Source organism: Dendrobates tinctorius, unplaced genomic scaffold, assembly GCF_039654945.1.
Source record: "Dendrobates tinctorius isolate UK_male_01 unplaced genomic scaffold, ASM3965494v1 ptg000028l, whole genome shotgun sequence".
Classification (NCBI taxonomy): domain Eukaryota; kingdom Metazoa; phylum Chordata; class Amphibia; order Anura; family Dendrobatidae; genus Dendrobates; species Dendrobates tinctorius.
The window spans coordinates 18,040,818-18,064,115 of NW_027361696.1; the positions used below are offsets into that span (position 1 = coordinate 18,040,818).

The 23,298-nt window shown below is 52.5% G+C and overlaps 1 protein-coding gene across 1 annotated transcript; it reads right to left on the minus strand.

The window, feature by feature from the left end:
• Positions 1 to 159: 159 nt before the first annotated feature.
• AKR7A2 (aldo-keto reductase family 7 member A2) lies at positions 160 to 21,948 on the minus strand. The gene is made up of 7 exons (XM_073570320.1): positions 21,629 to 21,948; positions 20,907 to 21,094; positions 20,348 to 20,452; positions 2,256 to 2,352; positions 807 to 906; positions 609 to 738; positions 160 to 444 (listed from the first exon to the last, which is right to left on the minus strand). The coding sequence occupies exons 1-7, from the start codon at positions 21,942 to 21,944 to the stop codon at positions 283 to 285; spliced, it is 1,098 nt and encodes a 365-aa protein (XP_073426421.1). The 5' UTR covers positions 21,945 to 21,948; the 3' UTR covers positions 160 to 282.
• Between the last annotated feature and the right edge of the window lie 1,350 nt (positions 21,949 to 23,298).

Below are 23,298 nucleotides of genomic sequence, written 5' to 3' on the forward strand. Positions count from 1 at the left end.
AGAGCAGTTTTGCACATAAACCATTGTGTGCGCCAAATGATGGCGAGAGTTCCCACTTAGATGAATAAAATTTCTGTTCCAGGGAAATTCGGTGCTTTAGAGAAGCGCACAGCTATTTACCATCCATACAGAACAGGACCAGGCAAGGTTCTCCACTAGTGAATAATCAAAGATCAGATTTTATTTAGGAAATCTTTTGCAAGTGTCTGTTGCCAGCTGGAGATGAGGCAAATAAGGCAATTAGGTAGAAATCATAATATAAAAGTCATCCTTTGCATTGGTTTAGCGGAAATAGTTTGGGCAGTCATGGGCGACCAGGTTCCAGGCTTCCTCAAAGGCGGTAACCACAGGTGCGAGCAGGGGTCCGCCTGCTGCTCCATCCAAGTTCTGCACCAGCTGCGCCGTACTGGACATCCCCAAGATCACAGCATCACCCTGAATCCCCTGAGAAGAAAATAAACCCACAAAACACTGAAACTGTGCTGCTAAAAAAAAAAAAATCAACACTCCTTTATGCATCACTCACCTTGTGAAGTCCTAGCTGAATGCATTCATTATGCCTGTGCCCTATGTATGCTGCAGTATACTCTTGCAGAAGGTGCACGTACCTGTAGTTTAGAGTGGTGGTACATCCAGCGGAGCGCAGCCGCCGTCAGGCTGGGTCTATCCGCACCGTACGCCTCCTGCAGCGCTGTCTGCACCACATCTATAGCCTCGAAGTGATACTTCTTCCAGTACCTGATGACACCCCAATAGTGACAATCCAGCAATAACTGCCCCGTCCTCCCCATATGTACAGCACTGACCTGTTCCTGTAGACTTCAGCCCAATTGTTTCCAAAAAACCTGGAGGGCGTCTGCTCATTGTCCTTGTCCTCATACTTGTACTTGCCGGTCAGAAGCCCCCCTGTAAGAGAAAACAACCCCAGTCCTGCAGAACTCGCATCAAATATCTTTCTGCCCCATCACCGAGGCAACTGTCTAATCTAAAACACTTAAATCACAAATATGCCCCAAATGTGAATATACCCCATGAACCTTGGGGAAACTATATACCACAGAATCAACTATTCACTTTTATGGTAACCGTGTAAAGTAAAGACAAGGTGCCACAGAATGGTATATAAAATGGAAATGTACTTTATTGACAATAATAAACACATAAGATAAGGTGCTGAATACATAGAGAGGGACAAAACAGCCATAGGAAATCCACTAAATCAATGAATACCGCCCACAATAATAGCTGGTTTCACATGCAAAATTAGTCAACAATTGTGGATGCTAATGAGTAACAAGTGACCACAGCGTCCTATTATATAGTTCAGCAAGTGCCAGACTGGCATACAAATGTAAAGGACTAGGGGCAGAGGAACGTCCGGGGAGCTCCACTTATTTGCTGCTGGTATGTTCATATGCATTTCCATATTTATGTGCACGGACAATTGTGTATTTGGGGAGAAGCTTCTGCCTAGTCCTTTACATTTGTATCATTGAATCCAAGTATAGGAAAGGTCGCACTCGACAGGATAAAATATAGCTCCTTTATTGACACATATTTACATGTCAGGTCAGAGTGGTGTGGCAAGAGTGTTCACAAGCTGACAACGGCCGTTTCGCGCTGTTCAAGCGCTTCCACGGGGGGTCCCGTGGAAGCGCTTGAACAGCGCGAAACGGCCGTTTTCAGCTTGTGAACACTTTTGCCACACCACTCTGACCTGACATGTAAATATGTGTCAATAAAGGAGCTATATTTTATCCTGTCGAGTGCGACCTTTCCTATACTTGGATTCAATGATTTGATCGCTGCGAGGTCAAGCACCCAGGAGCATTGGATGACAGCCTGCTGCCAGACGCATACCATCAGCTGATATATGAAAATAGCGGTGCCGTCTGCAGTTTCTATTCATTTACTTTACATTTGTATGCCAGTCTGGCACTTGTTGAACTATATAATAGGACGCTGTGGTCACTTGTTACTCACAGGCATCCACAATTGTTGACTAATTTTGCATGTGAAACCAGCTATTATTGTGGGCGGTATTCATTGATTTAGTGGCTTTCCTATGGCTGTTTTGCCCCTCTCTATGTATTCAGCACCTTATCTTATGTGTTTATTATTGTCAATAAAGTACATTTCCATTTTATATACCATTCTGTGGCACCTTGTCTTTACATTACACGGCTACCATAAATATGACTAATCTAAAACGCGTCTGGAACCGAATAGCTACAGCGGCCGAGTCCGGCACTCACCCGCCAGCGGATTATAGGCGTAGAACCGGATACCGAGCTGTCGCAAGCAGGGAAGCAGCTCCGTCTCTACCTGTCGTGTGGTCGCGTTATACATTCCCTGGAGGGAGAAATGGTCATGCAGTTACGTCTTGAGCTGTACTCACGATTCTGCATAGCTTAAAATTAGTGCAGCTTTTGAGTATAATACAGGAGGTAACTCAGAATCAGTAATGTATGTATGTACCCAGTGACTGCACCAGCAGAATAGTGAGTGCAGCTCTGGAGTATAATACAGGAGGTAACTCAGGATCAGTAATGTATGTACACAGTGACTGCAGCAGAATAGTGAGTGCAGCTCTGGGGTATAATACAGGATGTAACTCAGAATCAGTAATGTATGTATGTACCCAGTGACTGCACCAGCAGAATAGTGAGTGCAGCTCTGGAGTATAATACAGGATGTAACTCAGGATCAGTAATGTATGCACACAGTGACTGCACCAGCAGAATAGTGAGTGCAGCTCTGGAGGATAATACAGGCTGTAACTCAGGATCAGTACTGTAATGTATGTACACAGTGACTGCACCAGCAAAATAGTGAGTACAGCTCTGTTCAGCTGCTGCTCATTGTGGTGATTGTGGGTGCGGTCGACACTGATCCTGCTGTGTGCTCCTGAGCTCCAGAGAACCAACACCTCTCCACCCAGGGACCTGCTCTCTCTCCTACCCAGGGAGGTGTGGGTTTCCTGGGATGAGTGAAGGAGCCAAGTCCCAGGCTTCTGTTTCCCGGACCAGGCCGGCCTGCAAATCAGAGGACACGGGGGTGAAACGCTCCACCAGGAGTCGCAGCAATGTGGCTCCTACTCCCCCCAGGTCTGCAGAGACATGGAGAAGCCTGCTAGCAGCGTGCAAGATGGCGGTCCTTCCGGAGGAAAGCTGTGTGCTCACGAAGGTGAGGCCGACCTCACTGGGGAAAGTTGGGGGCTGCAGAAGGAGTCTGTGTCCACCTATGCCTCCCGGGTCATAAGCCACCTCCGTGAGTATGAAGAGGCAAGCAAGACCATCAGAAGGCTCCGGGAGGAGCTACGATGCACAAGCGCCAAAGCTGCAGGTTCCTCCAGACCCAGGAAGACCCAACTCCAGGTAGAGGTAAAGCAACTGAAGCTAGATATTAATGAGCTGGAGGTGAGGAAAGCATTCCTAAGAGAGAAAAGTGGCCCATTTAAAGAAAAACTGATGAAAGAGGACAGATTCAGAGAAATGGCTGAAAACAGAGAGCAACGGCAGATGGGGCTGCAGCCTGAGAGCTAGGTGGATGATGATGATGATGATGATGACCAGCAAAAAGCCCCACCTGGCAGCTTGCAAAGTCACCCGCAGGCCACGTGCAGCGAGCTCCCTGCTGGACAGGCGACATTGGCATCTGGTCACAGTTCTGCTGGCTCTGGGGAGGACTGTGACAACAGCGGCCAGGGAGGGGCTCTAATGGCGGAGATCAAGCTCCTGGAGTCCCCAGTGTGCCTTCAGAACTTCCATCTTGGTGATGATTTACCAGAGGAGGCACCTGGGGGCCAGAAGAAAAAGACAAAGACCACCAAACCAAAGCTCCAGGAAGTGGTGAGTTATGTATATGCCCCCCTCCCTGTACCCAGAGTCAGCTGCAGGGTCAGCTCGCTGCATAAGCCCCGTTGCCCTGCCCAGTCCGGGTTCTGCTGTGGATCCGGTGCAAAGGCGTGGGGAGAGTACAGAGCACACGGTAGTGAGGCGCAGAGCTCCATCTCTGCTTGTAGTAGCGGGGACGTAGCAGCAGGTGCATCAGCCGAGAGGCTGGACAGTGAGGGCGGCGGGCATACGGTTAGGCCACGATACTGTGGTGCGCTCCTTGGAGGGGGGAGTGGCCTAGAGACGGGGGCAGCTCCGGTAGCATTGGCGCTCCTCAGTGCTGTTGCCGCTGATCATTTAGTTGAGGAGCGGCTGCAGTGTGAGGGGGCTGGGCGTTCCGATCCTCCCAAAATCCTGTTCTGCATTGGCGCCGCTGGTCCGCAAGATCCTGATGTAAAGGATCAGTGGCGCCTCACAGCGGCAAAAGATCAGCGGTGCCTAATGAAGCAAAGAAAACTACCAACTGATGATGCGGAGGGCACCCGTAAGTCCAGGGGTGAGATCGCCTCCAGTTCTGTGGAGGAGACTGAGCCCCTTGTGCCTGATGATGCGAAGGTTCAAATGTTGTCTGTTGTCACTGGTCCAGCAGGAGTGAATGTGGTGGGGGGGTATGAATGAGGAAATTTCTTTGTCTAGTGGTGTGGTTGCTGGTTTGGTGGAGAGAGAGGGTGTTATGGTGATGGGTAATAGTGATACTGTTGGTGTTGATGTGGTCACTGGTCCGGTTGCCCCCCCGGTGGTGGCTGTACCCATTAGTAGTTATGCCGCTGTCACCTCCGAGGGAAATAGGGCATCCTCCTCGTCTCCGGGCTCTGGGGACGGCATGTTGCAGCGGCGTCTCCTAGAGGCTCTAAAGAAGGGGGGGAGAGATCACTAACAGTAGAGGGTCGAGAGGTTGATCTATCCTTCTGGATATAGAGGCATGGCCTCGGGGCCTTCCGAGAGCAAAATGGGGGAAATACAGTGTGGTCCCTTCAGACAGTTGGGCCAGGTAGTGTGCGTAGGAATGTGGTCCGTCTTCGGTGGAGGGGCAGTGATGCGTGTCCTCTAAGGTTGTGGAGCGCCTGCTGAAGATGGGCTTCAAGGCTATTAACATCTTCGCCTTGATACATCCCTATTCCACGCCTGAGTTTGATGTCAGCTTTGTTCGGCCAGAGGGTCTTGAGCTCTTCTGGTCGAATTATGAGTTGGCAAAAAATGAGCCCGGCTGGCGAGACTTTGCCATCCAGGCGGTGTCTCGCCAAAATCAAGTCAAGAAAGTGACCGTGATGACTTGTAACGAGTCGCTTTCTTGTTATGACATCATGACGTGGCTTGGCAGATATGGAGAAGTGGTGGAAATGCCAAAGAAAAACCACAATGAGTATGGTATCTGGTCAGGGGCCTGGACGTTTATGGTAAAACTTAAGCGCTCAGGTGGTACGGTTGCCCACATTCCATCTGCCTTCCTGGGTAGAGATCGTATCCAGGTCTTCTACCAGGGGCAACCGAAGCTCTGTCACAAGTGCAGCGACCCCACACACTTCAGTGCAAACTGCACTGTGCAGAAATGTGCATTGTGTGGGGATATCGGCCATCTTGCTGCATCTTGTGTGGAGATTAGGTCACCCATTCAGCCGTTGTCCTCGCTCCTTCGCTAATGCAGTCGTGACCCTGGTGGGAGAAAGCCGTGAGGCTGATTCTGCTGGGGAAGGGACTAGCAGGGGTGAGGGAGCTGAGGAGCTAAGGAAGAAAAGCAATAAAAAGATGCCTGCCCAGCTGAGGCTTCTAGACAAGCGCAGACAGGAGAGGGAGCTGGGTGAGCCCCGGGCTACTGCGGTGACCCCTGTCCTGGATGCCAGTCTTGCTGCTGAGGCCCCGAGGGATGATGAGTTGGATGAGGAGGTCAGGAGGATCCACAGGGAGGAAACTGCCACTGCCTCCGAATCCTCCCATTATGAAAGTATGGATGAGGATAGTAGGCAGTGGCTAGAGGACAAGCGTAAGCTTGCCACCAAAAAGAAGAGAAAGAAGGGAGATAAAACATCTTCTCCCGCTCTGACCAAGGAACCTAAGGAAGGAAAAACTGACTCCCCTCTGGTTGGTCTTTCTAACCGGTTCCAAGCCCTTGAGAACATCTCTTCCTCTGAGGAGGAGGCTGAGGGTGAGGTTCCGGCTTCGGCGGAGCTTACAGGGGGTGCCGAGTCTCCTTCTTCTAGGAATGTAAGGTCCTTGGAGGGAGGGACTGGACCGGAGACGAGGACGACAAAGAAAAACCACGTGGGAATGGACACCTCTGTGTCATTAAAGAGGGGGAAGGATTCCTCCTCTGAGGCAGAGGATAAGGGGAGTGGGAAGAAGCCATCTAACTCAATCACCAATGATGGCGGTACCCACTCCGTTGACGCTGGCATCCATTAATGTCGCCAGCATAAAGTCAAATACAGCCAGATTTGCGGCCTTTGATTTTCTCAGCCATGTTGAAGCTGACATTTTGTTTTTGCAAGAGACCAGACTGCCAAATACGGCAGATGTGTTCAAAGCCAAAAGGGAGTGGAGACTCGGGCCCTCCTATTGGTCTCTTGCGGCCGAGCCGTATAGCGGAGTGGCGGTCCTTTTACCGCACCGGTGAAATGCCAACGAGTTATTGAGTTAGAAATGGGGAGCTGCCTGGTCTTAGGTCTCCTCATGAAGGGACAAGAGCTCTGGCTTATTAACATCTATGGTCCCCAATCTAAGTGGGACCGGAAGTGCCTCTTTATGAGGATCAAGCCCTACCTTTTTACAAGTCGGCAGGTTGTCTTTGGACGGGACTTCAATACTGTCACGAAGCCCTGAGATAGAGGAGGTTCCAGCGACAAGCTGACTTATGATAGCCTCCCCCTTAATTGTATAGCTAGTGGGGCTCGCCTGGTGGATGTCCACATTCGGCACACCCCAGGCCACGAGGGGTTCACCTATCATGGAGGTAACTGTAGGTCCAGAATAGATAGGTTTTATTTAAAGGAGGAAGCTGTCTCTTCAGCAGTGTCTGTTGTTGAGATGGAGTTCTCCGACCACTGTTTAATTTTGTTTTCTCTGAAATGTTAGAGACCCTCCGGATGGGAAGAGGCTTCTGGAGGCTCAATTCATCTCTCTTTGAAGAAGAGGGTATAAGACAGTCCTTTGAGGATTTTCTTCAGAGCCAGGTACCCTTACTGGATCTTTGTAGTAGTAAGTCAGAGTGGTGGGAGATGTTCAAGAAAAAGATTGGCGAGATTCTTCCGCCAGCTCTCCAGCCTCAGGAGTCTGAACAGGTACCGCCTGTATCAGGGTCTGAGGAGGAAACTCGAGCATCATGTCTCAACTGGAGATAGCCGCGAGGAGATCTCCAGAGTGAAATCTTTGCTCATGAGGTGTCAGTACGATAGACACGCATCTTTGGTTTTTGAGAGGGATTGCGGGAAGGATCACTCGCCCGACCCTTATAGAAACTGCAAGATGTCAGTGAATAGTAAAGTGGTTATAGGACTGGTCGACACTATGGGGTCCCTGAGGCGATCCAGATCAGGGATCCTGAAGGTTGTCAGATCCTTCTACTCGCACCTCTTGGTGAAGAGGGATCTTGATTGGGATGAGATGTTGGCTTTTCTGGCTGAAGCCGTTCCCAAACCAGGGGTAGAGCCCTCCTCTTGACGTTTTGACAGAGATGATCAGGGAAGAGGAAGTTAAGTTGGCGATTGAAGGGCTTGCCCAAAAAAAACAAAAAAAAAATCACCCGGTCCAGATGGCTTAACATCTAAGTTTTATAAGACCTTTAAGGATGCTTTAGGTCCCCTCTCGACTGAGGTATTCAATGAGTGTATTTCCTCGGGCACTCTGCCAAAGTCAATGAGGAGGTCTGCCCTGATCATCTTGTCAAAGGGTAAGGACCCATCGTGCATTGAGAATTGGCGTCCCATAGTGCTTCTCAATGCAGACAGGAAGGTTCTGGCAAAGGTGCTGTTTAGTCAGCTGGTGAAATTTGCACCACAACTCCTTTCGGAGGCCCAGCATTACTCTGTTCCAGGTCGCAGCACATTTAGTGCTATGCTCGGTGTCCGGGAAGCAGTGGAGCAGGGAAGGGCTAGTCACTGGAAGGGGTAAATGCTGTCACTGGACCAGGCAAAAGCGTTTGATCGGGTTAATCATGAGTACCTCTGGTCTGTCCTTCTGAGATATGGCCTGCCGGGGGGGGGGGGGGGGGGGGTGTTTGTTGATTGGCTTAAAACTTTGTACGGTGGGGCAGAGTTTCCCGCTTGTGAACGGTTGGATTGGCAGCTCTTTTGAGGTTGGATCTGGTGTTCGCCAGGGTTGTCCCTTGAGCCCGCTGCTGTGTTTGCGATTGACCCACTTCTTAGGAGGGTGGAGCGTGGACCGTTGGCCGGGATGGACCGGGCAGCATCAGAAGCCACTCTGAGGGTGGTGGCGTATGCTGATGATGTCACTTTTTGTTTCCTCTCACGAGGAGGCAGGGTGGCTGATGTCAGAGGTAGATCGCTACTCTGAGGCATCCGGGTCCAAGATTAACCGGGATAAGTGTGAGAGAGTCTCTGGCTGGGAGGAGGAGATCCTGGTTTTGATCCCCCGGACCACCCTTCCAGGACCCAAAGTCTCTGCAAAAGTCCTTGGCATCAAATTTGGCCAGGGGGATTACCCCAAACAAAATTGGGACAGCAGGCTAGAGATTGCCACTCAGAAGGTGAACCAATGGAAGGGTTGGTCTTTGACCCTCAGGGAAAGAGTAAACCTGATCAAAACTTACCTGCTCCCTTTACTGATTTATCTGGGCAGCGTGTGCATCTTGCTGGAGTCTCTCTGGACTCGGGTCTACAGTTTGTTCTTCCAACTGTTATGGGGGAATAGACTGAACCTGGTCAAGAGGGAGGTTACTTACCGTACGAGGAGACTAGGAGGGTTGGGTATGGTCAACCCTATGGTATTCCTTGTGGATACCTTCATTAAGATCAATATTGCAAACCTCTGGAAAGAGAGGTCTACTCCGTGGGTATTCTCCTGTAGGGAATGGTTTCAGCCTTTCTTCCAGGAATGGGAGACAGGAGGGCAAGTGAAGGATCTTCGCACACCGCATGGACATCTTCCGGCTTACGCTACCTTGGTTCTGAAGGTAATTCGCCGGTGGGGTCTGGGAATGTGGGAGATCAGGACTTTGCCAAGGAAACTCCTTGACAATAGGGTTCTGTTGACCCATTTCCAGAGGCATCTGGTGCTCAGGGATTGCCCAAGTCGGGATCTTGGGGTGGGTTTGCATCTTTTGAAATCTATCCGGATCCTCTCAAAGTTTTGGGACTTGGCGCTGCTTCCGTGGGAAACTGTGTGTGAGGGACAATCTGAAGTGTAGGAGCTCCGAGGACAGGAACTGTGCTCGGGAGCATTGTGGTACCGTGCTGGAAAGCATGGACCATTTCCTGCTTCATTGTCCCTTCAACACAGAGGTGTACAACAGGGTGGGCGCCTCCATTGGTTGGTCTCGGCTGGCCGGTCTCTCTTATACGGAATGGGCCTATGGAGCATTCAGAGACCTTGGTGGCCAGGACCGCTGCACATTATTTCTAGTTAGCGCAGTGGTTAGCTATCACACGTGGAACGTACGGTGCTTAGTATCGACGCAACGGAAAATCCTCCCAGTGGACGATGTGTTTAGGAGCATACTCTGTGACCTGGTGAAGGTGCGCTCTCTGGAGTATGAGAGACTGGGCACACGTAGGGCCGCTCTCCTTTGGAGGGGCATTTCTTTTAGTGTGCCCTAGTCTGGTCATCTCCTTTCCTGGTGGTGGGCTGCTGCTGACACTGTAGATTTTTGTTTTGTGATCAGTATACAGTGATGTAGGGCTGCAGGTGCTGAACTTGGGCTTTGTGACTTGCGGGTATTGTAGTGTGTTTCTGTATATATTGTATATAGGGATATAGATTTGGGTGTAGGTGTTAGGTTGGGTGATGGGAAAAGGGGGGAGGTGGGTTTATCTTGTGGGACTATGGGACACTGGGGTGTTTGGGGAAACTCTGGCACTGCCTGATCTGGCCTATGGACGTTGGACATGGACTGAGGCATGAGACGCAGGACCAGCTCTCAGTACAGTGCGGGGGTTGGGAATGGTGGGCTTGAGTGTGGGGTGATTAGTTTAGTCTTGTATATATTTGTATATTTTGTGGTTATTTCATTTAAAATAAAAAAAAAGTATGTGTATATAGTTTTTGTTTGCTATTGTTTATTTTATTTTGTTTGTTATTAGTTTGTTGGTGACCAGACCGGAAGGTGTAAGTTATTAATCTGTATATATGTATAATATGTGTAAGAGGAGAGAATGAGCAGCTGGACCAGTGTTCAGTATACAGATTATTTTCTGCCTGATATTCTTGTTAGTTCTGTTATTATTGTTATGTTTTTCATTTTTATAATAAAAGATCTACAGGATGTAAGTCAGGATCAGTAATGTATGTACACAGTGACTGCACCAGCAGAATAGCGAGTGCAGCTCTGGAGTATAATACAGGATGTAACTCAGGATCAATAATGTATGTACACGGTAAATGCACCAGCAGAATAGTGAGTGCAGCTCTGGGGTATAATACAGGATGTAACTCAGGATCTGTAATGTATGTACATAGTGAGTGCAGCTCTGGAGTATAATGCATTATGTAACTCAGGATCAGTAACGTAATGTATGTACACGGTGACTGCACCAGCAGAATAGTGAATGCAGCTCTGGGGTAGAATACAGGATGTAACTCAGGACCAGTACTGAAATGTATGTACACAGTGACTGCACCAGCAGAATAGTGAGTGCAGCTCTGGGCACGCCCAGGAAGAGGAGGAGCGTCTGTGCTGAGCGTCTGCAGGCTAGGGTTTTGCTAAGCTCCTGGGAAGGGAGGTTTTTTACTGCAAGGACTTTCCATTTGCCCCCTTCACAGGAAAGAGGACTCTCCCTGAGACTGAGCGCCGGGGCTGTGCCCCTGGCTCCCACCCCCCGGCAAGCCGCCTCATCCACCATCAGGAGGCCCAAGGCACAGGCTGCCAGTCCCAGGGAGGGGGAAAAAGCGGACCCCAGGGGGCCGCAAGGCTCCAGGGTCCGGGACCCCTGAAGTGAAGGCTGTGGCGGGCCCTTCCCCCGGAGGTGCAGCAGCCGGCAGAGGTGAGGTGGGGCCCCCCCTTAACATCTGGGGCTCCAAGGTTGCGGGAGAGCCGGCTACCACCTACGCCTCCCGCATCCATGCCCACCTCTCCGAGTACGAGGAGGCCGGCAAGCAGCTCAGGAGACTACGGGGGGAGTTGGAGGGAGCCCGGGTCATCAGTAAAAACAGGCTCCCTGCCTCAAAGAGAGCGGAGGTCGCCGCCACGGTCAAGCGGCTGAAAGGGGAGATTCGGGCCCTGTAGGGCCGGCGAAGTTCCATCATGGCCGGCAGCAGCCCCTTTGCTGAAAAGCTACAAAACGAGGACCGCTTCAGAGCCATGTCCGGTGGGTCTCCTGGGGGGGGGGGGGTCAGGAGGCCCCATCCAGGTGGAGGAAAGCGAGGAGGAGGAAGAGCAAGATGGCGCCCACACCACACCCGGGCCGCCTCCACCTGAAGACCTGGCGGACACCAGCGTGAGCCAGGTAACATACAGTGGGATAGCCCCCGAGCAGGTGGCCCTCCCGCTGGACTCCAGTAACGCGGAGGAAAGCGGAAGCGAGGGGGAGGATGGAGGGAGCGGGAGTAGTTCTGAGGGGGGCTGCCTCATCCTTAAACAAGTACGGCAGGCGGAATCCCCAGCACGGTTTGGCACGCTGTTGTTTGGGTATGAAGTCTGCCCGGAGGATGAGGCAACCGCGAAGAGGAGAAACAGGAGGCGCAGGCGTAAGGCCTCTGAAGGCGTGGAGGAACAACTGGTTTTTGCTCCTCTTCCCGGGGACCCTCTGTCCCGCTGTGTGGAACCCGCTACCCACCTCGGCTCGGGCCCTGTGATGGGTCCGCAGCAAGGGAGCGGGGAGAGAGATGACTGTTGTGACCTGACTGTCGCATCTGGTGACAGTTCAGACCAGGGCAGCGACATGGAGGTCGGTGCTGGTTGTGGTGTCCGGGCTCAGCCCTCGGTGGCAGGGGGGGCTGGCCTGGCACCAGGTAAAGTTGGTACAGCCAGGGCTGCACCTCCGGCGGCGAGTGCTGGGGCTTCTGGGCCCCCCACGTACGGATCCGCTAAGTCTGGATCGCTAGTGGGGGTCCAGAAGCCTAGGAAGGGTGAACAGAACATCAAGCAGCAGCTGAGGTGGTGCAAAGTGCTGGTCGCTCCCATGTCGGCGCCTGTGGTGAGAGCGGGGTCTCCGGCACGTCAACCCAAAAAGGGGTCCGTGCAGGGGGCTCTGCCACCGATGGGTGACGAGGGGGGAGTGGCCGGCCTTGCCTGTCTCAAGTGGTGGGCATAGGGTGGCGGCGGTGGTCCGTGAGGGGGGCGTGGCCTCCCCGAGTGTTGCCCGGCCAGCAAAGGCTGCGGCATGCGGGGAAGCGTGTCCTCCTCGGCCGTCGTCCTGCCCGCTGCGTCCGCGTCACCCGGGGGGCGTGGCCTCGCAAGGGGTCACTGCTCTGCCCGTGGTGGCCGTGACTGGCGAGGGGCGTGGCCTCAGCGGTCGCGGCTCCGCCCGCTGTGCTCGCATCGCCCGGGGGGGCCGCGGCGGGCCCGCTGCCCTCTGTCCCACCCACCCTTCCAAGTAATGCTGTGCTGCCCCCAAAAGCTGCCGGGGAGTTGTCGGGGTCCCTGGCCCACCTACCTTCATCTGAGGGTGCAGGGACTCTGGCGCTCCCTGGCAAGCCGGCGGGGGTGAAGAAAAGTGCAGGGCAGGGAGCGGTGCCAGTGGCTGTCCCTGCCCAGAGCAAGGAAAACCCAGGAAAAGAAAAAAAAAAAATGGAGCAGAAACTAGAAGCTGCTGCTGCTCCTAGGCCCAGCCAGGGCAGTGTGCATGATGTCATCAGCACTGAGACATTTAAAAGGGGCAGCGACGCTCCTGGACAGGAGCTGGAGTAGCTCCCAGCAAGAGAGCTCAGGGCCCCCAGCAGGCAAAGAAAGGAACTGCACTGATCAGTAATTGTAAATAATGTAAATAATGTTGCTATGAACACCAATTGTGCGAGTGAGTGAGTACGAAAGCGGAGTGGACATATTTGAGATGTTTGCTGAAGTGAATGGTGATATGAGTGAGTGCGAGTGTGAATGTGGGTGAAAGTGCTGGAGTGAATGCTGGGGTGAATGCAAATAATAAAAGAGTGAATGGGAGAGTGACTGGGAGGACAAATGAGGGTGCTGGCACAAGTGGTGGTAGTGGTGGGAGGGCTGGCCCGTCTGCCCCTCCGGCCACGAGACCCCAACGCAATTATGCGGGGGCCGCGGCTGGGGGTCGGGGTGGTCCTGGGGGGGGGGGGGGTCTCCTCGCCTCCGGGCTCCAGGGACGGCGTTTCGCACCGCCGTTTCCTGGAGGCTCTCAATAGGGGAGATAGATCAATAGTGGTAGAGGGGAGGACAGTGGACTTTCTGGATAGAGAGACACGGCCTTGCTGCCTTCCAAAATCAAAGGGAGGGGAGGGACTGTTTGGTCTCTCCCCACAGCCGGGCAGGGGCCTCCAAGAAGGAATGTGGTCCGTCTTAAGCCTGTTTCACACTTCCGTTTTTTCAAATCCGTCAAAATCCGTTGTTTTCTGTAAAAAAACGGATCCGCCATTTTTTGCAGGATCCGGTTTTTTTGTCCCATAGACTTCCATTACGGTTACCGCGGATCCGTAAAAAAAAACGGATCCGTTTTTTTAAAAACGGATCCGTTGGCATCCGTTTCCGTCAAAAAAACGGAAACGGATCCGTTTGGCGGACACAAAAACGGAAGTGTGAAACAGGCCTTAGGTGGGGGGGCAGTGAAGCCTAGCCACCTAGGAGCAAGGTGGTGGAGCTCCTCCTTAAGATGGGCTTCGGGGTGAATGACATCTTTGCCCTGATACATCCTTCGGCGTCCCGCTTCTTCGACGTCAGCTTCGTGCGGCCAGAGGGGCTTGAGCTCTTCTGGTCGAATTACGAGCTGGTGCGAGAAGAGCCCGGATGGCGAGACTTCGTGGCTCAAGCGGTGTCTCGCCAAAATTCCGTCAAGCGAGTGACCGTGGTTACATGTAACGAGTCACTCGCAGGCGTGGACATCATGACGTGGCTTTCCCGTTACGGGGAGGTCACCAAGGTCCCAAAAAAGAACAGCGACGAGTTCGGCATCTGGTCGGGGGGCTGGACCTTCATGGTCAAATTGAAGGTTTCCGGCGGCACGGTCACCCACATCCCTTCCTCGGCGTTCCCGGGAAGGGACAGGATCCTGGTCTTCTACCAGGGGCAACCGAAGGTCTGCCACAAGTGCGGCGACCCCACCCACTTCAGCGCCAACTGCAAGGTGCAGAAGTGCACGTTGTGTGGTGGGGTAAGTCACCTGGCCGCCTTATGTAAGGATATTCGGTGCCACCTGTGTGGTGACCTAGGTCACCCTCTCAGCCGCTGCCCTCACTCTTTCTCTAATGCCGCTGCAGGCCTGGTGGGGGGAGACCGTGGGGGGGCAACCCCCGGTGGCGCTTCTTCTGCTGTGGCAGGTGGTGGTTGCGGAGGGGGAAGGGCTGAGGGGCCAGTGAGGAAGGGCAATGCAGCAAGGGGCCACGCGTACCAGCAGAGGCAGGAAAAGCGCCAGGGAGGTAAGGGACAGGGAGCCTTGGGCAACCGGGGTGATGCCTGCTCCTCCCTCCAGGCCCGTGGCCAAAGCCTCTGAGGCCCTGGGGGAGAGTGCGGTGAGTGAGATCAGGAGGCTGGAGAGAGAGGAGAAAGTGGCTGACTCAGACGGTTCCTCTCGGTATGAAAGTGTCGATGAGGATGTCCAGGAGCAGCCTACAGCATCAGGTGGCAAAACCGGGCGTGCCAAGCGCAAAACGGGGGGGGGGGGGGGGTTAGAAGACTGACAAGCCTTCAAAGTCGCCCCCGACCACCAGGGTGCACATGGAAGGGCCCGCTGACCCCCCTCTGATCAGACTCTCCAACCGGTTCAGCGCCCTCGGAGGTTCAGATGATGAGCCGCAGGACGAGGGTGCTGGGTCGGGGGCATCACCGGAGGCTCCTTCAGGGGGCACTGTTCCTCCTGAAGTCCTCCGGGGACAGACCTGGAACCCGGAGGCGAGGACACCGGGGGGGGGGGGGGGGGGGGTGGGATGTACGCGTCGGGAGCTTCCCTGAAAAGGAAAGTGTCTGACCCCTCCCCAGGTGGAGGTGATAGCGGGGCAGGGAAGAAACTGGCCATCCAACTCGATCACCCATGATGGCTGAACTCGCCCCGTTGACGCTGGCGTCCATTAATGTCGCCAGCATTAAGTCAGATGCGGCTCGCTTCACGGCCTTTGATTTTTTCTCCCGGATTGAGGCAGAAATTTTATTCTTGCAAGAGACCAGACTAACAGACATGGGGGCCATCTATAAAGCACGGAGGGAGTGGAGGTGCGGGCCCTCATACTGGTCTCTTGCGGCCGAGCCGTATAGTGGGGTGGCAGTCCTTTTTAAGACTGCAGCTGTTGAATGCCGATGGGTTACTGAGTTGGAAATGGGGAGGTGCCTGATCCTAGATGTCTTCATGAGGGGACAAGAGCTCCGGCTCATCAACATCTACGGCCCGCAGTCCAAGTGGGACCGCAAATGTCTCTTCCTGAGGATCAAGCCCTTTCTTTTTACGAGCCGGCAGGTGGTCTTCGGTGGGGACTTCAACACCATTACAAGGTCCCGTGACCGGGGGGGGTCCCGGAGATCGCCTGGCTTATGATAGCGTCGCGTTGAATAGCATAGCCAGTGAAGCTCGCCTGGTGGATGTCCACATCCGGCACACCCCAGGTCACGGGGGTTTCACCTACCATAGGGGTAGCAGTAGGTCTAGAAAAGACAGGTTTTTTTTGAAGGAGGAAGCCATCTTTTCTGCTGTGTCCGCCGTTGAGGTGGAGTTCTCCGATCACTGTCTAATTTTCTTTTCTCTGAATGTTGCAGAGACTCCTCGGATGGGAAGAGGGCTGTGGAAGCTCAATTCGTCCCTGCTGGAAGAAGCGGAGGTGAGACAATCCTTCGAGGATTTTCTTCAGAGCCAGGTACCGCTGTTGGATCTCTGTAGTAGTAAGTCAGAGTGGTGGGAGATCTTCAAAAAGCGGGTGGCGGGGTTCTTCCGTCAGTTCTCGAACCTCAGAAGTCTGAACAGGCACCACTTGTATCAGGCTCTGGGGAGGAAACTCGAGCAGCTTGTCTCGACTGGAGGTGACCGTGAGGAAATCTCCAGAGTGAAATCTTTACTCAAGAGGTGTCAGTATGATAGGCACACATCTTTGGTTTTTGAGAGGGACTTCGGGAAGTACCTCTCGCCCGACCCTTACAGAAACTGTAAGATGTCAGTGAATTGTAAGATGGTAACAGGACTGATAGACAGTACGGGGTCCCTGAACAGATCCAAATCAGGGATCCTGGAGGTGGTCAGATCCTTCTATTCACACCTCTTGGAAAAGAAGGATCTGGATCGGGACAGGATGTCTGCTTTCCTGGGTGAAGCCGTCCCTGAGCCAGGGGGTGACCCCTCTCGGTGTTTAGGCAGAAGAAATCAGGGAAGAGGAAGTGAGACTGGCCATTGATGGGCTTCGGCCCAAGAAATCGCCAGGTCCGGATAGCTTAACATCCGAGTTCTATAAGACTTTTAGGGACTCCTTGGTCCCCCTCTTGACAGGGGTATTTAATGAGTGTCTATCCTCGGGCACTCTTCCCGACTCAATGAGGAAGTCAGCCCTCAATATTCTGTCAAAAGGTAAGGATCCGTCCCGTATCGAGAATTGGCGTCCCATAGCGCTTCTTGATACAGACCGGAAGGTTCTGGCCAAGGTGCTGTTTAATCGGCTGGTGAAGTTTGCACCCCGGCTCCTTTCAGGGGCCCAGCATTGCTCTGTTCCAGGCCACAGTACTTTTAGTGCTGTGCTCGGTGTCAGAGAGGCAGTGGAGCAGGGTAGGGCAGGTCACTGGAAGGGGTACTTGCTGTCATTAGATCAAGCGAAAGCCTTTGACCGGGTCAACCACGAGTACCTCTGGTCTGTCCTTTTGAGGTATGGTCTGCCTGGGAGGTTTGTAAAATGGTTAGAGATCTTGTACCAAGGGGCTGAGACTTTTCTGCTGGTGAACGGTTGGTCAGGTCGCCCTTTTGAGGTGGGTTCTGGGGTCCGTCAGGGCTGTCCACTGAGCCCGCTTTTATACGTGTTTGCGATCGATCCCTTCCTAAGGAGGGTAGATCGTGGACCGTTGGCGGGAGTCGGGATGGACCAGGCGGGCTCTGGGTCCTCTGAGGGTGGTGGCGTACGCCGATAATGTTTCCCTTTTCGTGTCCTCGAGAGGGGAGGCGGATTGGGTCATGTCGGAGGTAGTGCGCTACTCGGAGGCATCCGGGTCCATGATCAACCAGGATAAGTGTTAAAGTCTCTGGCTGGGAGGGGGAGATCCCAGTTTTGATCTCCCGGACACCCTTCCAGGGCCCCAGGCCACCGCCAAAATTCTAGGCATCGAATTTGGCCCCGGGGATTACCCCCAGCAAAATTGGGAGGGCAGACTTAAGATTGCCGCCCAAAAGGTGGACCAATGGAAGGGTTGGTCTTTAACCCTGAGGGAAAGGGTTGCCCTGGCTAAGGGCTTTCTGCTAGCTTTATTAATATACCTGGGCAGTGTGTGCATCTTGCCAGAACCTCTCTGGACACGGGTCTATAGCCTGTTCTTCCAATTGGGGAATAGGCTTAACCTAATCAAGAGGGAGGTTACATACCGTGCGAGGAGATTAGGCGGGTTGGGTATGGTCAACCCGGTGGTGTTTCTAGTAAACACCTTTCTTAAGACTAACATCTCCAACCTCTGGCTAGAGAGGGCTCCTCCGTGGGTAGTCTCCTGCAAGGGTTGGCTTTGGCCTTTCTTCCAGGAATGGGAGACAGGAGGGCGGGTGAAGGACCTACGCACACCTCATGGGCATCTCCCGGCTTACGCTACCCCGGTTCTGAAGGTGATCCGCCGGTGGGGTCTGGGAATGTGGGAAATCAGGACCATGTCGAGGCAATGCCTTGACAGGAGGGTCCTGTTGACCCATTTCCAGAAGCCCCTGGCCCTTAAGGATTGCCCAGGCCGGGATCTGGAGGTCGGGCTGGGGCTTTTAAATTCTAAGCGGATCCCCATGAAGTTTTGGGACTTGACCTGGCGTTGCTTCCACGGGAGGCTGTATGTAAAGGATAACTTGAAGTGCAGGAAATCCGATGATCGGGGTTGTCCCCGTGAGGAGTGTTGCGACGTGCTGGAAAGCATGGAGCACTTCCTGCTTCATTGTCCCTTTAATGCAGAGGTTTACAACAGGGTGGGTGCTTCCATATGTTGGCCGCGGCTGGCATCCCTCTACTACGCTGAGTGGGCCTATGGAGCGTTCAGATCCCTGGGTGGCCGGGACCCGTGCACTTTATTCCTAGTCAGTGTAGTGGTTAGGTTCTACACTTGGAAGGCACGGTGCCTAGTTTCGACGTGGAAAAAACCCTCCCAAGGGATGAGGTGGTAGGAAACATCTTGGGTGACCTGGTGAAGGTCCATTTTTTGGAGATCAAAAGGTTGGGTGTGAGGAAGGCCTCTTGGCTTTAGAGAGGCCTCTCCTTTTAAAAACACACTCAAGGGAGAGCTAGCTCCGTGTGAATGAGGGTAGGGATAACAAGTTTCACTGGGTGTGTTAGGGACAGAAGTAGGGGCAGATAGGGACAGGGAGGGACAGGCACTGAGGGACAGATAGAGAGTTAGTTATGATAAGTTAGGTGGAGTAGGGACGGGAAGGGACAGATAGGGACAGTTTCTTTAGGGACAGAAGCAGGGACAGGGTGAATGAGTTAATGAGGGACGGGGCCTCGAGAACTCCTTTTCCTGGTGGTGGGCTAAAGCATGCCACTCTAGTCTTTTGTTTTGGAAACATAGAGCATTGATGGATATTGGGCTTGCAGGCACTGAACTTGGGCCTGTAAGAAAAGTTTTGAAGGGTATGGTGTATTTAGTAATTAATTATATTTAATTGGTCATCTTGTATTATGTGTTACAATATAATATATGTTATGTGTTGTGTATGTGTTATTATTTTCTTTAGTTAGAGGGCATGGGAGGGTATAGTGAGGTTGGGAGGGGGGTGAATGGGGGAGGTGAGAGTGGGAAAAATCAAAGAACCCAAAGTCAAAGGGAAGTGGCAAGTGGAAAGAGATATCATACCATGGAGGAAAAAGGCATGCTGGAGCACATCGGAGGCAAATGGTGGAGGGTTTTTTTTTTCTTGAGGAGCATAAAACTTTTGTGCTCTATCAAGAGAAGTAGATGTGATAAGGCCACGAACTTTTATGGACCTTGTGGAGTGATAGGCCATGGACGTATATGGACCTGTGGTGAGGAAAAAAGGTGTGGGGGGCGGGGGGGGGGGGGAATGGAAAAAAAGAAATAAAGGTTAGGGGTGTTAAGCTCGGTGGGGGTTTTCTTGCCAAGTTAATGGCTAAAGCTACTTTTGAGGCAGTATGGGCCGGAAGTATTTCTTTTGTTATTTGTATATAGGTATGGGTGGGAAGCGTGAATGGGGTGGGAAAGGGTATGCATGAGGATGAATAGATTATATCTGGGTTTTTTATTTATTTTTTTTTAAATTGTATAGTGTTGGTGGAGAGTTCCTGCTGGGGGCCTTCCAAGCTTGAAAGCTTGAGGACCACAAAGGACATTGCAAGTTTTGCACAGGCGTTGTATGTTTCTGTATGGTTTTGTCTTGGTTTTTAGTTCTGGAATGTTGTTTTTGTCTGTCTTATGTATTATGTTTTGATTTTTTTATAATAAAAAAGAGCTACAGGATGTAAGTCAGGATCAGTAATGTATGTACACAGTGACTGCACCAGCAGAATAGTGAGTGCAGCTCTGAAATATAATGCATAATGTAACTCAGGAGCAGTAATGTGATGTATGTACACAGTGACTCCACCAGCAGAATAGTGAGTGCAGCTCTGGAGTATAATACAGGATGTAACTCAGGATCAGTAATGTAATGTATGTACACAGTGACTGCACCAGCAGAATAGTGAGTGCAGCTCTGGAGTATAATACTGGATGTAACTCAGGATCAGTAATGTATGTACACAGTGACTGCACCAGCAGAATAGTGAGTGCAGCTCTGGAGTATAATACTGGATGTAACTCAGGATCAGTAATGTATGTACACAGTGACTGCACCAGCAGAATTGTGAGCGCAGCTCTAGTGTATAATAATGGTGATGAATATATAAGTTATGAAGAATTTGGTGCATTGTGTGCATTGGATATTTTCTTGCTATGGAAATATCTCTAACATTCCCATCAGTGATCTGCACGGACTTATTACATTTAACCACTTGAGCACCTGGTAGACTGTTGGCAGCACCCAGTTCCTCTGTTTGCAGATGCAGTAAATCTCCATCACCTCCCAGGATGAGTAGTTGGACAGTCCCAGCTCCTTGAACTTCCCCTATAAAAGAAAAAAAAAAAAAAAAAAAAAGACACTGTGCCCCAATCATGGATCCTATCCCTTCAGTGCAGCGCAAAAAATTGTTGTATTCAAATGTAGTGCTCGGAGTGTAATTCTGCTTCTTATTGCTCAGTTGTCCCACAATGAGACCTGACAGTACTATTACCTCTGTACGAGGCCCTGGCCACCAGGACAGGAATAACAGTACAATGCCAGATCAGCCGCTTGTGGCTCCTTAAAATGTTAAAAAGTGACCAAAAATTTTTCTTCATAAAAGGATGAAGTTTTTTAAAGTTACAATTAAGAATACAATCCAAGCCTGATACCGCCATAATGGCACCTATCTGGAGAATCAGATTACCAGCTCATTTGTACTGCACAAGTAACGCTACAGTATAAAGCATGGGGGACGGCAGTAGCCTTTCCTTGCATTGGCCCTCCAGAGGGGCATTACCTCCTGGTGCATCTCGTGGCAGGCGGCCAGCGTCTCCTCCACTGGGGTCTGGTGGTCGGGGGCATGGAGGTAGAAGAGCTGGACGCTGGGCAGGTGCATGCGCTCTAGCGAGGTCTCCAGCTGCCGCCGCAGGCTCTCCGCTCTCAGCGAGTTGCCTCCCCAGGGGTTGGCCTTAGTCGCCACCTTCACTGAAGAAGAAAAAGGGGAATCCTCAGCGGGAGCCTTCGTATAAACGGGTCCGGACACAGGTCGGGGGTCACCATCTCTGCTTACGGTTGTTGAACGGAAACCGCTTTATTCTTAGCACAGAAATCCTGCATAGACCTAACCTTTCCCACAGCTGAGGGTCTGTTACAGTTGTAACCTTCCAGTCATTAAGGTTCACGCCTGCGTTATCAAAGTAGGCTGTAAATTACATGCAAACCAGTCACATCTAATTTTTTTTACGGTAACAGGGCGGACACCGGCAGATTACAGCGACATCCGGGCATTATACACGTTGCTGGTGACATGTCCATAACCTAATGCTCAGGGGCCCCTGATGCGCCATCACGTGCAAAACATGGGGCTTGAACTTTAAACCCCAGCTGTCAGGCACAAGCCACATGCGCCTCAAGCCTCTTTTTGACGCCAAGTCCCGCCCATACGAGTTAGTGATTGGCTGCTTTCAGCATGAAGCTGAGGCTTGACCCACAGTAATCCCGGAAGGTATCTCTTCTTACCTCCCGCACCGAGGCCGAGCTGCCCTAGCACCCGCTCCGTCTCCCCGTCCGCGTACATGAAGGCGGTGTCCAGCTCGTTGTGGCCGCGTCTCAGGAACTCCTGCACTGCCGCCCCGCTGTCCGCAGTGTCCATGCGGCGCCCAAATTCCATGGTGCCCAGGACGGTGCTGGGGAGCGGAGGCGGCGGCGCGGTGGGGGGAGACCGAGACATGGCTGCAGAACGGAGCACAGCAACGGAGACCAACCGCTGAGCCGACCTGAGGGCCACTGGCACTGACAGCATGGCAGGGAGGCGCATGCGCGGCGGTAGCCTCATCACATGACCCCTGGCTGCTCATTAATAGTGATGTAGATTAATAATTGGTGAGCTGCGACCTCTACTCAAGTTACAGCCAAAGCTGCAGCAAGGATCCTGCCAATAAACTGTAAGAAGCGCTCACTGATCGGTGGCTGAGTCCAGTCCATACCCTGGATCTCCCAAAGCCCCACAAGAAGGTTAAAAGTAAAAAGTTATAAAAGTTATTGGTGGAATTTATTACAGTGTGAGGCTTTTTTATTTTCTTACCTGACCCCCCATCCCTGGCCATAACCCGACCGCTCACCGCATCCTCACCCTCTCCCTGTTCTGCGCTCTGTACTGCCAGAAACAAACCTAACTGCCCTGAGTAACCCTGCCTAATCTCTGGCTATAACTCGAAAATTCACCACATCCTCGGCCCCTCGCAGCACCGCCTCTGTACTCCAAGCCACAAGCCTAACCGCCCCCACTAATCCTGCCCCGTTCCGAACCTTCCCCCCAACCTCATCCATGGACCCTCACTGCACCGCCTCCGTACTCCCAGCCAAAAACCTAACCGCCCCCACTAATCCTTCCTCGTCCCGAACCTTCCCAACCTAACCTCATCCATGGACCCTCACTGCACCGCGCTCTGTACTCCCAGCCACAAACCTAACCGTCCACATTAATCGTGCCTCTCATCGCTGGCTATAACCCGAACCTTCACCGCATCCTCAGCCCCTCGTTCTGTACTCCCAGCCACAAACCTAACCGTCCACATTAATCGTGCCTCTCATCGCTGGCTATAACCCGAACCTTCACCGCATCCTCAGCCCCTCGTTCTGTACTCCCAGCCACAAACCTAACCGTCCACATTAATCGTGCCTCTCATCGCTGGCTATAACCCGAACCTTCACCGCATCCTCAGCCCCTCGCTCTGTACTCCCAGCCACAAACCTAACCGTCCACATTAATCGTGCCTCTCATCGCTGGCTATAACCCGAACCTTCACCGCATCCTCAGCCCCTCGTTCTGTACTCCCAGCCACAAACCTAACCGTCCACATTAATCGTGCCTCTCATCGCTGGCTATAACCCGAACCTTCACCGCATCCTCAGCCCCTCGCTCTGTACTCCCAGCCACAAACCTAACCGTCCACATTAATCGTGCCTCTCATCGCTGGCTATAACCCGAACCTTCACCGCATCCTCAGCCCCTCGCTCTGTACTCCCAGCCACAAACCTAACTGCCCGCATTAATCGTGCCTCTCATCCCTGGCTATAACCCGAACCTCCACCGCATCCTCGGCCCCTCGCTCTGTACTCCCAGCCACAAACCTAACCGCCCCTCTAATCCTGCCCCAACCCGAACCTTCCCCTCAACCTCATCCTCG

Bases quoted from the DNA above. Each gene is read 5' to 3' on its own strand.
- AKR7A2 (XM_073570320.1), bottom strand. From the start codon at position 21,944: ATGAGGCTACCGCCGCGCATGCGCCTCCCTGCCATGCTGTCAGTGCCA. The intron at 21,095-21,628 runs GTAAGAAGAGAT...TTTCTTCTTCAG, and splicing joins GCTCGGCCTCGGTGCGGGAG to TGAAGGTGGCGACTAAGGCC. The intron at 739-806 runs GTCAGTGCTGTA...GGGTGTCATCAG, and splicing joins GCTGAAGTCTACAGGAACAG to GTACTGGAAGAAGTATCACT.